The sequence below is a fragment of the Pelophylax lessonae genome (genome assembly GCF_965119305.1).
Source record: "Pelophylax lessonae genome assembly, chromosome: 13".
In the NCBI taxonomy this organism is placed as follows: domain Eukaryota; kingdom Metazoa; phylum Chordata; class Amphibia; order Anura; family Ranidae; genus Pelophylax; species Pelophylax lessonae.
Window position 1 is genome coordinate 129,848,025 of NC_138780.1, and position 14,443 is coordinate 129,862,467.

General features: G+C 46.7%; 1 protein-coding gene across 3 annotated transcripts in view; it reads left to right on the top strand.

Annotated features, from left to right (window-relative positions):
• Positions 1-14,443, top strand: part of RGS6 (regulator of G protein signaling 6) — a gene marked incomplete at its 5' end in the record, with an annotated part of 657,279 nt that overhangs the window by 448,718 nt on the left and 194,118 nt on the right. For all 3 annotated transcript variants that reach the window (XM_082275029.1, XM_082275027.1, XM_082275028.1), the window contains one exon: positions 6,159-6,209. In XM_082275029.1, the coding sequence (XP_082131155.1) occupies positions 6,159-6,209 (51 nt within the window). The remainder of the gene's footprint in view (positions 1-6,158; positions 6,210-14,443) is intronic.

The window sequence follows — 14,443 nt, forward strand, 5'->3', positions numbered from 1 at the left end:
TAGTGTATACTGTATATAATATTTTTTGTAAGTATTTAGTACATGACAAAGGACTCCAAGAACCCTATGGCTAGGCTAAGGAGGCAAAAAAGCAGGTCCTTTCTGCATGGTGGCTGTCATTTATTAGGTTGTAAGGAGATAACACTTAAACACGTAAGGGAATGCAAGGGTTCCATCCAATAAATGGATTAAAAAAAAAAACGACATTGCTTTCAGATTTAATATTTCATATGTTCCTGATGAACAAAAAAACATAAAATAACCTACAATTAGTGATGAGCCGAACACCCCCATCCCCCCCCCCTTTCCCGGTTTGATTTGCACCAGAACACAGCAAGCAGAAATTTTGTTCGAACAAACAAACTCCATTGAAGTCTATGGGACTCGAACGTCAAAAATAAAATGGCCTCATTTTGAAGGCTTAAATGCAAGTTATTGCCCAACTAAAGTGCATGGGGGTCCGGGTACGAACCTGGGGAACATGTAGCAATGCAAAAAAAGTTTTTAAAAGGAGCAGTGATTTACTGATTTTAATGAGGCTTAAAGTGAAACTATAAAAATGAAAAATTCCTTCAAATATCGTGCCTGGAGGGGTCCCCTGAATGTGCCTGTAAAGTAGTGCATATGTACTTCTAAAGGAAAAAATGTCATATACAAATATACATACAAATTTCAAATGGCATGTACTTGTCCTACAGGTGCAGAAAAATTAGGCCTTGTTTGTGGTGCCTGAACACCGTAACCCCTCGCAGTTACTCTTGTTGGGCTCAGGAACGGGCCCTGCTGCTAAAAATTCCATACAAATTTTGAAACCGCATGTACTTGTCATACAGGTGCAGAAATATTGGGCTTTTGGTGTTGGTCGTAACCCCTCACAGTTACTCTTGCTGGGAGCAGGAACGGGACCTGCTGGTAAGAATTCCATATACATTTGAAATCGCATGTACTTGTCACACAGGTGCCAAAAATAGGGCCTTTGGTGTTGCTAGTGCCTGAACACCGTAACCAACCCCTCACAGTTACTTTTGCTCGGCGCAGGAATGGGACCTGCTGGTAAGAATTCTGTACAAATTTGAAATCGTATGTTCTTGTCATACAGGTGCCACAAATTGGGCCTTTGGTGTTGGTGGTGCCTGAACACCGTAACCAACCCCTCACAGTTACTCTTGCTGGGTGCAGGAACAGGACCTGCTGGTATGAATTCCATACACATTTGAAATTTCATGTACTTGTCATACAAGTGCCAAAAATTGGGCCTTTGGTGTTGGTGGTGCCTGAACACCGTAACCAACCCCTCACAGTTACTCTTGCTGGGCACAGGAGCGGGACCTGCTGGTAAGAATTCCACACAAATTTGAAATCGCATGTACTTGTCATAGAGGTGCAGAAAAATTGGGCCTTGGTTGTTGGTGGTGCCTGAACACCGTAACCCCTCGCAGTTACTCTTGCTGGGCTCAGGAACGGGCCCTGCTGCTAAAAATTCCATACAAATTTTGAAACCGCATATACTTGTCATACAGGTGCAGAAATATTGGGCTTTTGGTGTTAGTGGTGCCTGAACACCGCCGTAACCCCTCACAGTTACTCTTGCTGGGCGCAGGAACGGGACCTGCTGGTAAGAATTCCATATACATTTGAAATTGCATGTACTTGTCACACAGGTGCCAAAAATAGGGCCTTTGGTGTTGCTAGTGCCTGAACACCGTAACCAACCCCTCGCAGTTACTTTTGCTTGGCGCAGAAATGGGACCTGCTGGTAAGAATTACGTACAAATTTGAAATCGCATGTTGTTAGGCCTTGGGGGTTGGTAGTAACCAAAACCAAAAGCATTGTTGGAAGCTAGCAGAATCAAGGTTGAGGACTAGGATAGGCAGCATAAGCAGTCTTAAAGGTATGGCAGCCCCCTAGCAAATTCAATCAGTTACATCAGCATCAGGGGCTTGATAGCTGTTGTTGATCCAAGACTGATTAATTTTGATAAATATCAGCTGGTCAACAGAGTCTGTGGACAGACGCACTCTTTTGTCCGTCACAAAACCTCCAGCAGCACTGAATATCCATTTGGAAAGCACGCTGGGAGCAGGACAGGCCAGTAGCTCCATTGTATATTGAGCAAGTTCTGGCCAGTGGTCCATCCTCAAGACCCAGTAACCCGGTGGATGCTCAGCTGGAAATGTCTCCAAGTCTGCTCTTGCACCTAGATATTCATGCACCATATGATGGAGACGCTGCCGATGGTTGCTTAAACCTAACAGCCCTGGGTGCTGCTGAGGACTAAAGAACTGTCTAAAGGCATAGGTCATCTGGCTGCCTTCTCCACCGCTCCTTCTTTGGCTGAACGATGCCTCAGAAACACATCCAGAGAATGTTACCCTCCCAGTGTCTGGAAAGGGGGTACACAAATTTTTTTCCAAGGCCTCCTCAAGATGTTTCATCCTCTGCTTCCTCTGCGAAGGCAGGATGAGCTCTGCAACTTTACCCTTGTAACGCAGATCAAGAAGTGTTGCCAACCAGTAATTATCCATCTCCTTGATAGCACAAATCCTTGTGTCCTTTCGCAGGCTTTGCAGAATCAGTGAGCCCATGCAACGTAAGTTGGAGGAGGCATGAGCTTCTGAGTCCAATGGGTCACTAAGAATGACATTGTCAAGAGCAACCTCTCCCCAACTACGTAAAACTCCTGGGGTTTCTGGGGAATCAAAACTATCCCCTGAAGACTGCTATCTGCTATCCTCTACATCAGTGGTCCTCAATCCTGGCCTACAGGGCCCACTAACAGGCCAGATTTGCAAGATAACTGAAATACATCCCAGGTGATATCATTTGCTGCTCAGTGATTGCAGTACTCTAGTCTGCATCTCCCCAAGGTAATACTTAAAATGTGGCCTGTTAGTGGGCCCTGAGGACCAGAGTTGAGGACCACTGCTCTACATCCATGCTGCCGCAATCCTCCTCCTCTTCTTCCTCCTGTGTGTTTTGTGTCCCTGCTGGGGTGATATCTGCATAAAGGGGGCCTTGTGAGGAAAGGAAGTCCTCCTCTTTCTCCCGCTTTTCTGTCTCAAGTGCCCTGTCCATGATTCCACAAAGCGTGTGCTCCAGCAGGTAGCCTACAGGGATAGTGTCACTGATGCATGCATTGTCCCAGCTCACTATCCTTGTGGCCTCCTCAAATGGTGACAGGATGCTGCATGCATCCTTTATCAAAAGCCACTGGCGTGGTGAAAAAAAGCCAAGCTCCTCTGACCCTGTCCTTGTGCCATACTCACACAGGTAATCATTGATGGCCCTCTGCTACATGTGCAGCGCTGCAGCATTGCCGATGTTGAGTTCCACCTAGTGGGCATGTCACAAATGAGGCAGTTGGTGGGCAGGTTGAATTCCCGTTGAGTGTCATAGGTTGAACTGGATGGACTGATGTCTTTTTTCAACCTCACTAACTATGTTACTATGTTACTATGTAAGCGAGCACTGGCATTGTATGAACGCCAGAAATGGCCACAAACTTTTCTGGCCTGCCTCAGGAGATCTTGGAAGGCCAGGTATCTGGTCAAGAAATGCTGCACCACCAGATTCAGGACATGTGCCAAGCATGGAACATGTGTCAATTGTCCCTGATGGAGGGCAGAGAGAAGGTGCCATTGTCACATATAACCATTCCTGGCTCAAGCTGTTGTGGCGTCAACCATCTCTGCGCCTGCCCATGCAGAGCTGACAGAATCTCTGCCCCGGTGTGAATCTTGTCCCCTAGAGAAACCAAATGAAGCACAGTGTGGCATCTTTTAGCCTGTCTGCTTGCGTAGGCCCCTGAACGCTTAGGGAGCACTGCTGCTTCAGAGGACAATTGAGCAGAAGAGGACATGGAGGAAGAAGAAGAGGAGAAGGTGGTGGAGTAGCCAGATGTGGCAGAACCAGCACCAGCTTTTTGGAGGCGTGGTGGCAAAACAAGCTGCAACACTGAACCTTGTCCTGCATCCTTCCTAGCTGCCAGCAGAGTTACCCAGTGCGCCATGAAAGAAATGTAACGTCCCTGTCCATGACTGTTAGACCAAGAGTCAGCAGTAATGTGAACCTTCCTGCTGACTGCTCTGTCCAACGAGGCCAAAACACTACCTTCCACATGACGGTAGAAAGTCGTAATGGCCTTACGTGAAAAGAAATGCCTTTTTGGTGCCTGCCACTGTGGTACAGCACATTCCACAAATTTGCAAAAAGGAGCAGATTCTACCAGATGAAAAGGCAGCAATTGTAATGCTAGCAATTTGGCCAAGCTAGCATTAGGACGCTGAGCACGTGGATGGCTGGGACAGTATTTCTTTCTACGGTTCAGCAACTGGGGTAGTGAAATTTGCCTGCTGCTCTAATCAAGCGGTGGTGTGCTGCTAGCAGATTGGGTGCAAGTCTCTGTGGCACTCATTGCTATACCATCATCCCTCTTAATTCAGGTATTTGAGAAGGTCCAGACTCCGGATTTGTCCATTACAGCTCATTCACCCATCCAACTGCATGTGTGTGGGATTTGCTCAATACAGCAGGCTCACTCTCCCCTTGTTTTCGCATGTGTCTTTTCATACACTTTTGTGAGTAGATACTTTTTAATCAAATTTAATAAGCCATTCAAAGCCTATTACACCAGAGTGGTTGCGCCCCCCTCATTTGTTGTAATACAGATGGAGTCCCTCCTCCTTGCTGACAGTGGCACCCCAGGTCTGTTAGATTTTTTTGTCTAGTATTAGGGCTACCTGCCCGAAAGCCCCCCTTTCTGTTTGCTACTATTGTTTATTGTATTTTACATTAACACTGTTAATTCGCCACTACCCAATTATTTGTTTCAAACCTACATATAAGTGGTTGAGCACTGTCAGCCAAGCGCTGCCCCTGGTGCAAAGCATCATGACTTTTAGTGAACAGATTTTAACCCTTTAATCTCCTAATTCTCCCCTGTATATGTCAGATCCATCCTGTTAACATTTTCATCTCCCTTATCCTGCATTTCTTAACATCAACTTTTTCAGCTCCATCCGCCCATTGTATGTGACCTGTACATCATCTCTTTCATTTCCTCCATCCATATATCTAGTACACCAATACCAAACTCCCTAAAACCAGCATTTTTCTTACTTTCATAAAAATGATGGTAACCAATTAGATCACCTTGGGGTGTTTACTTTACAAAAAGGGATCATTTCAGGGGTGTTTATGCTGTTCTGGCATTTTTATTTGCTGTGTCTTATAAAGGAAAGTAGGGGAATAAAAAAAAAAAATAAATATCAGTTATTTAATATCACCAAAAAAAAGCCCTGTCTGCCTATAAAAATGATATGACATTCATTTAAATACTTTGTTGTGTGAAAAGTCAAGTCAAATATCACAACACTGAAACTGAAATACTGTATGTCCTGATAATGAACTGGTATTACAATCTAGTACTAAAGAGGTTACGCAGGGTATAATCAGCAGGTCAGTGAGGTCCAATTAGATATTGCACCAGTACAAACAAATGGCCACTGTTTTTAATTCAAACTGTTAGACAGGTTAACCTGATTGGTTGCAGGTTGGCTGACAAGTTAAGTTGGGAATTTTCTTTTTTTTTTTTGAAATTTGAGGTTTTGTTTGAAATGCGTTGCCCTTCCTTGTGCTTCTTGCTGCAAAGACCAGTTATAGGTGAGGTAATGGCCATTTGTTGGTACTGTTGGACTACTGATGAGGGAATGCACTGGACACTTTTGCTACCATTGTGCTATGTACTGGGTGTCCAGTGTGTCCCTGTGCCTTTAAGGAGGGGGTTGCTCCTTCCAGGCTCACCTGCCTTCTGCCTATCCATTATAGAGCATGTGCCTCTACTATGGAGGCTCTCAAAAATCTATACAGTAGAGTTAGGACTGCATATAATAATAGGGTGCCTTGTCTGCAGCTTATACATGTGTTTCCAAATGTGTGCAAACTAAACCCCTGTTTTTAATGCAAACTGTTAGATGGGTTAATTTGGTTGGTTGCAGGCTGGCTGACATTGAGCTGGGAATTTTCTTTGTTTTTTGTTTTTTAAATTAGATATTGATTTATTGCGTTTTATTACATTGATTGTTGTATATTTGCTTCAGTTTACCTTGTCTTCTCATTTCTACTCAATTAACAACCCTGATTATTTTTCTTCTTTTAGGAGCAGACATTGTCCAGTGGCTGATTAAGAACCTCAACATTGAAGATCCAGGTAACTAAATCCATGTAAAATAAGATCCAATGAAAAAATAGATCAAGGTAAAAAAGAAGTGCTTGGTAAATATGAATGTAGGTTCCCAGGGCCACAGATAGGGGGGGGGGCTGGACAGGGAGGGGTATGGGTGTGGCAGGTCAATTACAGAAATTATGCACTGTGCTGCTCTCCCTGCAACAGCTGAAAGCTGGTTTATTCCCTTCTCCCTCCCACCAGCATTTAGCTGCTGGAGGGAGAGACACAGTGCAAAATCCTATAATTGTCCCCCCCCCCCCCCCCCGCACTGATCCTGCTCCCTGTTCAGAGGGAGTATTCATTTCTCAGTTTCCCTCCCTCAGGAATTCAGAGATGTCATACCTGATGAGGCAGAAGTAGCTGGACAAGTATTCTGCAGCCAGGAGAAAGGCTCTCCACTGTCAGAATTGGTTTGCAGCTTAAGATTACACAGCTTCTCCAAAAGACCCAGCTACTGTAGGATGCCACCCAGCAATTGCTACCAGAGTACCGCAGTTTCAGTGGGACGGTGCTTTGTTGTTGGAACCCTTTAGCTGTTCACCTGTGTTTTCAGAGGTACCCTGCACTTCACTGTGAGGTGCTGTTTATGAAGATAATCGCAAGTACCTGTGTTTTGAACTGTTTTACTGAAGTAGTGATTCTAAACTAGAATCTCTGTTATTAAGTATGGAGACTATGCTATGCAGTCGCATTACCCTGATTGATGTAATGTATCACAGCTTAGCAGGGCAGGCCTCAGGTGTGGTAGCTGCATTTGTTTCCTTGTTTCACCTTGTTATCTTACCAATAACACACTTCCTGCCCTAGGATTACAACATACACTTGCTTTGAATGTATCTATTGGGGACCTTGGTGGTCATCCTAGGCTACTCACTACTTACTGGACTACAAAACATTTTTTTCTCTCCTCATCTCCATAACAGAAGGAGGAGGTGTTCTGTAGCCAATTGAGGTGAACTGGGCAGGGCTTATACCACTGTTTGGGAATTCAGCACAGCACACAAAAAAGCAGAGGATGTTATGGTCTTACTGCATTTCTAGCAGGATTAAACAGGTATTTTTACATTTATTGAACAGATATAACAGAAAACTTAGGCTTCAGTAGGCATTAGCATGAGGGACATATAACAGTACAAAAAACTTTTAAAAAAAATACCAAACAATCAGGAATAAATGGTCATGACATTACCCTTGAATCCGTGTGTTTTTTTTTTTTTTTCATTCTAGCAGCTGAGGATTGGTCATTTTGCAATTAAAATGCGTCGGGAAAACAATGTCATGTGCTAGGTTGTCATGGCGGCCGAGAACCATTGTTAGGTGTTGGGTTGTCATTATGGATGATGGATTTATATTGCTGGATGATGTGAATGACAACAGATTTACATCAGGGGACAATATTTCAATTTTTTCTGTCTTGTTGTTGTAGCACTGGTCCCTTAAGAGCTGCTGGTATATCACACTTTCTGGATTCCCCTGGGTTGCCCGTAGCAACTGCATGCAGAAATCTTATCACTTTACATTCTTGGCTCAGTCAAAGATCAGTCCTTGGGTTGTTGTTTTGTTGTTTTTATTTTATGTGGAGAAGGGATGAGTGGGAATTTTCAACGTTTGAACTATTCACAATTCTGAGGACTCTAACTTGATGAATGCGGTAAGGCCACTGCTTCATCCTGCCACTAGATGAATCTGAGGTAAATGTTCCTGTTTGTATTTCTCTTCAGGGCACTCACCTAGCACCCTCTTTCTCTGCACTTCAGAAGAGGAGGCAGCTGCCACCCTCCTTCTGGGACTCTGATTCCCGCCAAAGACCTCTACCACACCTGCCCCTGGCTTTATATACTGCACTCCACAATGCACAGAGACAACTGTCTGTGCCAATCAGTTTGGTGAACAAAGAATTACCATAAAACATCAAAAAACAAGAGTAGTCATTCAAATGGACCAATAAGTGCAAGTCTAACATCAGAAGATCAAAAAGAGTAGCAGCAAAATTTGAGTTGTACATGACATTCAATAAAACTATACACATATGATAATGGGAATGGTACCTTAATATGAAAGTACAGCATAGGTGCATTGGTGAAAACGAGAACAGTCGACTCATAGAGGATGTATACATTGAGTGCAGATGAAAAAATCACATGCACAGCTGTTGAGGAGCTCTGTACAACCAACTTTTAGGTAGCCTAGCAGAAACAGGTGTGAGGGGTAAGCCAAAGGTAAAACTGAAAATATTTTACCAAATACTTACCGTAATTTTCTGTTCCTGATGGACTCCATGGCAGCATACAGATGGGCTTAGCCCTGCCTCCTCTCTTACCCTATAGGACCCTACTCCCATATATTTGCTCAGTGCTAGGGGCCATGTTCCATGACAAACCTACTCCAGCAGATGAGAGGGAACTCCTGCTTCCATGGAGTCCATCTGGAAAGGAAAATTATGGTAAGTATTTGATAAGAAATTTTCAGTTTTCCTGACAGACTCTATGGCAGCAGACATATGGGAAATAACTATCCACACACACCCAGATGGGCAATTGCTGGTCAAAATAAAGTTGATTTTACACCGTCAACAGACAGTATTCGCAAACCAAAGTTAACGGAAGATAAAGAGGCCAGTTTAACACAGTAATGGCCCATAAAAGTGTTAATTGAAGACCACAAGGTCTCTCTGCAGATTACTTTAGAAGTGACGTGTCGAGAGGCTGCCCATGATGTAGAAACTCCTCTGGTTGAATAAGCAGACACCACCTCTGGAGGTGTCAAGCCCTTAGCTTTATAGGCCCACTCAATGGTCTGAACAACCCAGGGCACAATTTATCTGGAAGAGGCACACAAACCCTTGTTCTTTCCATGGAAGAGAATGAACAGATGGTCAGACTTACGAAAAGGAGCTGTGGCTTCTAGATACAGCTTCAGGAACTCTCCCACATCTAGAGAACGAGCATTAGGGCTCTCAGGAACCTGAATGTGGGCAGGACGATCTCTTGATTCTCATGGAAAATAGAAGATATCTTGGGGTTTAAACCCAGCATGGAAATCAGCACCACACAGTCGTGGAAGAATGTTAAAAACTGTGCCTTGCATCCCGGAGCGCTAATTTCTGAGACACTTTTATTCTAAGGGATGGCCACCAGGAAGGCAAGGTAAAAGGTGGACCTGGTCTACAGGGAAGCAAAGAAATTTCTGGAAATCTTCTGCTATAGGGACATGGAAGTAAGCTTCCTTTAGATCTATAGACACGAGCCAGCTGCCTGGCTGAACCGCTTGGCGGATCATAAAAAGTGTCTCCTTTTTGAATTTCTCTTTTTTGATGAAAGATTTCAAGTGGATCAGATCTATAACTGGTCTCCAAGAGCTGTTTTTCTTCAGGACCATGAAGTAAAGACCTTGAAATCTTTTTCTGGCCAGGACTGGCACAGCGGCCCCCCGAGCCACCAGTGAATCAATGTAGGATGGAAAAACTTGTTTTTTCTCTTTTGAGTGTGGCAGGGTTGTGGGTACAAACCGGAGCATTGGAGGGCTGCTGAATTCCCAAACGTGACCTGAGGAGACTGTTGGCACTATCTAGTTTGTTGCCGAAGAGAGAGGAACCCTCGAAGGGGATCCTACACCATGCCTGTTTAGAGGCAGGATCGGCTTCCCAGGGACACAGCCATAAAGTGCACTTGGTCGTGACAGAAGAAAGCATGGATGACTCGAGCCATCAGACGGATAATGTCGATAGAGGCCTCCCCCAGGAACACCGCCCCCAGCCTTAGTTCATGAACACCTGAACCTCCTGCTACCTCTTCGGAGAGCCTTTTCAGGGTCACATCCATGTGTTCTATCCAGGCTTCCATTGCTTTGGACATGGCTGCAAGGGCTGGTTTACAGGCCATGCCTGCAGTAATATAAATCCTCTTGAGGTCAGTGTTGATTCTCCTATCAAGGCCATCTTTGAAAGATGACGTGCTTCACCAATCTTATCAGGGCTGCATGAACTAGAAGAGCAGATTCCAGATGTTTTACTTCCTCACTTTTATATATTTTTGATATTTTAGTCAGCAGGGATTTCTTCCTTTCCACTCCGCCCCACTCGTCAATGATGATCTCGTCAAGCTCACTCAAGAACGGAAAATTTGAGCGTTCTTTCTTGCTTAAAATATTTCCTCTGTTTCAAAGGAGATTCCACTGGCTCTTCCCAACTCAAGGCTCCTTTAATTGCTTTAACCAGCGGCCAAACCAGGGTAAAATCAAAGCCCGTGCCTGGGTCATCTGTCTCAGCCTCACTGTATGGGGTCTCGACTAAATAGTGGCTCGAATGTGAAGGACCTGGGTCGTTAAACTCATCTCTCGAGGGGTAACACGCTGCACCAACAGAAGGGATAAGGGTACGGCTGGAATCCAAACCCTTCAAGGATTCTTAAACCACCCGCCTGACCAGGGATTCCACTTGCTGGTCTCCATCTTCTCTTTCTCTCACAGCCCGGGTGTAACATGGCTCATAAAGTAACTTTCCCTCTGGGACCTAGGATCCACTCAGCATGTTTTCCTCTTGGAACGGCTGGAGTGGCGGTGGTGAGGGTGGTGCCCAGATGCAGATTCAGGGTCTCTTCTGTGGCGCCTAGACCTGGATGATGACCTATGGCGTCTGAATCTCGAGGAGGAGAGACGGTGTTGTGACCTAGGAAGGTCTTTATCTTTGTGTGCTGTGTGATGCCGATCAGACCTAGAAGGGCTGAGAAAGAAAGGCAAGGAAAGAAAAAGAACATAAAAAAAAAACAGACAGGCAGACAGGGGTTAACAAAAAAAAAACAGTCCTTCCTGCTGCATAAGGGTTGGCCACTTGGCCACCAGGGGGCAGTGACACTGCTCAGACCTAAAAACTAATAGCCAGAGAAAACTTTAGAAGGGAGGGAGACGGAGATTCTGCAGTGCAAGGCAGCTAGGAGCAGCACTCACAAGAGCTGATTATCACAAAACCCATGGAAGCCGCTGCACAAGCTGCCCGGCGGCGCTCGTGTGGATGTCCGCGCGCCCGCGCGCCCACTCCAATATGGCTTCTCAGACGGACTCCGAGTCCTCCTCTCCATCATTTCAGCTGAGATTACGGGCTTATCAGACAGGACATGGACAAGCTGTGTTCCCGCATTTCCAAGGCGGAGCAGCGCCTGAGCCGCACCGAGGATCTGGTAGGGGACCATACAGGAGCGATCCGCTCTCTGCAAACTAAAGTCAGGGCTCTGGAATATAAAGCGGAGGATGCAGAGAATCTAAATAGGCGCAACAACCTCCGCATTGTGGAAATGGCTGAGGGGGATGAGGGGGCCAATCCTACTCTTTTTGTGGAGGAGCTGTTTCGGTCCCTGCTGCCAGAGGCACGTTTCTCCCCCTTCTACACTGTAGAGAGGGCCCATCGGGTCCCTCCTAAACCGGGTCCTCCTGGGGCGCCTCCCCGCACTCTGATCCTGAGGCTTTTGAATTTCAGGGACCAAGATTAAGTGCTTAGAGCTGCCAGGCTGAAGGGTGCCCTCTCCTACCAGAATACTAAGCTCCTAATATTCCCGGATTACTCCATTGAGACTCAGAATCTCCGGAAGTCCTTTGATGCGGTTAAAGCTGCCCTACGTGCCCGTGGCCTCAAATACAGTGTGCTGTTTCCTGCACGCCTTCGGGTTCAGGATGGGGAATCTGTCCGTTTCTTTGTGAACCCCCCGGATGTCTCTGCTTGGATGGATACTCTGCCCCCGCAACGTTGAGTACCTTGCCTTTCCTACATGTGGAATACTGAGCTGTTCTATCTTTTGTTGCTCTGTTACCTGGGCCCCAGGTCTGCTCGGCCTATTTCGACTGTGTTTGCTGAGTACTGCCTGGTCCCTTTAAGTGTGTGCCCCTGGATCTACAGGAGACTGTTATGCCACTGACTGTGTTACACTTGTTGCCTAGTTTTGCCCTCTGGTTCTCCCTCCTTCTACCTTTTTCAGGACTGGGCTGGAAGATCTGGAAAAGCCTTCTTCGCTGGATCCTTATTTTATCCCTACTTCTTGTTTTTCCCCCCTCTTTTTTATCCTTGGGGCGCCCCTGCGAGGTTCCCCCTGGTGCTTCTTGGTTTTGCATCTTTTGGTCCCTTATATTTCTGGGTGGTGAGGCCGCCCGGGCCTATCTATTTCCTGCATGTACTTCTGGCTGGCGAAGAGTTTACTTTTTATTTTTGAATACCTGACTATCCTACATTTTTCAGCATCTCTGCTACATGGACCGCTGCTCCTACGGGAAGATCTCTGATGGTGATCGCCCCTCCTATTGGTTGTGCAGTTGCACGGTTTGGGGAACTATGCCCACCAAAGTTTGGGTTGGTGATGCGGGGTGGGGGGTTACATTGGTATATGATGCCGGTTTTGGGGGTTTGTTTTTACTGTTTTGTTCTTTGTTTTTTTGTGTTTGGAGTGCTACCTTGCTAACTTGTAATTGGTGGGAATTGACTAACTTATGTTTGTGCATGTTGACTTATCCGGTGCGGGTTGCCGCCTGTGGGGGGCCTGCGCGGTGGAGGGACTTTATCTCTGCTGGGGGGGCTCCCTGCGGCCGGCTGCTGTCCCTATTCTATGCTTGCTTGTTTTTCTCATGTCTTCTTTAAGGGTCCTTTCCTGGAATGTTAGAGGGCTCAATGCTGCAGTTAAGCGCTCGCTGGTCTTTAAGTTCCTGCGGCAGCATAATCCCCACATCTGTGTGCTGCACGAAACACACCTGCAGGGCTCCAGATTGCGCAGTCTGAGGAGACCCTAGGTGGGACCCCAATACCATGCAACCTACTCGTCCTATGCTAGGGGTGTCAGTATACTGGTGCATAAGTCCCTTCCCTTTCATGTGCTTGCCGTTAAAACGGACTCGGGTGGTAGATACGTGATTATCTCCGCTACGATTTATGATGTCCCACTGGTGCTGGTGGGGGTGTATTTGCCTCCCCCTGCTTCTGTCCAATTACTTTACTCCCTTATGGAGACCGTGTTGCAATTTGACACTCCCAATATTTTATTACTGGGGGACTTTAATTTGGTGCTGAGTCCAGGCCTGGACAGACTGCATGCTGTGGGGAGGGATTCCCCAGACCTCCCGCGCTGGGCGGATGCATTTGCCCTTACTGAGGTGTGGCGTTTTCTAAACCCAAGTGTCAGGGCCTATACGTGTCATTCTGCCTCGAATCGGGCTCTGTCACGCATTGATTTGGCCTTCGCGTCTGCCCCTCTTCTGCGCCTGATTACGGGGGGCAGAGATCCTCTCCCGCGGCATTTCTAACCATGCACCTGTCTGCCTATCCCTCGAACTCTCTCGAGCGGTGGGACCCAGGCTCTGGAGACTTTCGAGATATTGGGCTCAGGATGACAGACTGCAGTCGCAGATGACTGGGGTCATTAGTGCCCACTGGGAATCGGGAATCCGATGTTGATGTGGCTCCCCCCGGTGGTATGGGATTCTTTTAAAGCTTGGATTAGGGGGGAATTGATATCTCGTATATCCTTTATTCAGCGACGGGCCTCTGGCTCGCTGCGGGAACTGGAGGAGAGGGTGGCTGCCCTCGAGGAGGCGTATGCTTCTAACCCGTCCCCGGAGAGACATGCAGAGTTCCAGCAGGCTCTCCGTACTCTCTCTGTCTTCCGCATGGAGGCGACTAACAAGGCCATGGTGCACTCTGCTCAGCAGGTTTTTGAACATGGTGGCAAAAATGGCAGGCTTCTGGCTTGCTTGGCGCGGAGTCAGTCAATGACCACTCCGGTGGGCTCTGTCCAGCTGGGGGGGGGGGAGAGCTTGTCTCTTCTCCAGATCGTGTGAATGCCCGCTTTGCGGAATTTTTTGAATCCATTTATTCATCTAGGGCCACCTATATTCTCTCTGACCTGGCTGGATACCTGGACAGGGTTTCCTTTCCTGTCCTGGAGGCCTCTTCTAGGGACTGCAGAAGGGTAAGACGCCGGGTGCGGATGGGCTACCTAGGAAGTTTTACTCTGTTCATGAGGATATACTCGCCCCGCACCTCTTCTCTCTGCTGTCGGACTTTGCCTCCCTGGAGTCCCTCCCTATCTCAATAGAGGAGGCGGTGATAGTCCTCATCCCCAAGCCGGGCAAGGACTGTGCGTCGTACCGCCCCATCTCACTGTTAAATGTGGACGCCAAGATATTTGCTAAAATCTTGGCCTCCCAGTTATCCACGGTTATCGAGGAATTGGTTAATGTGG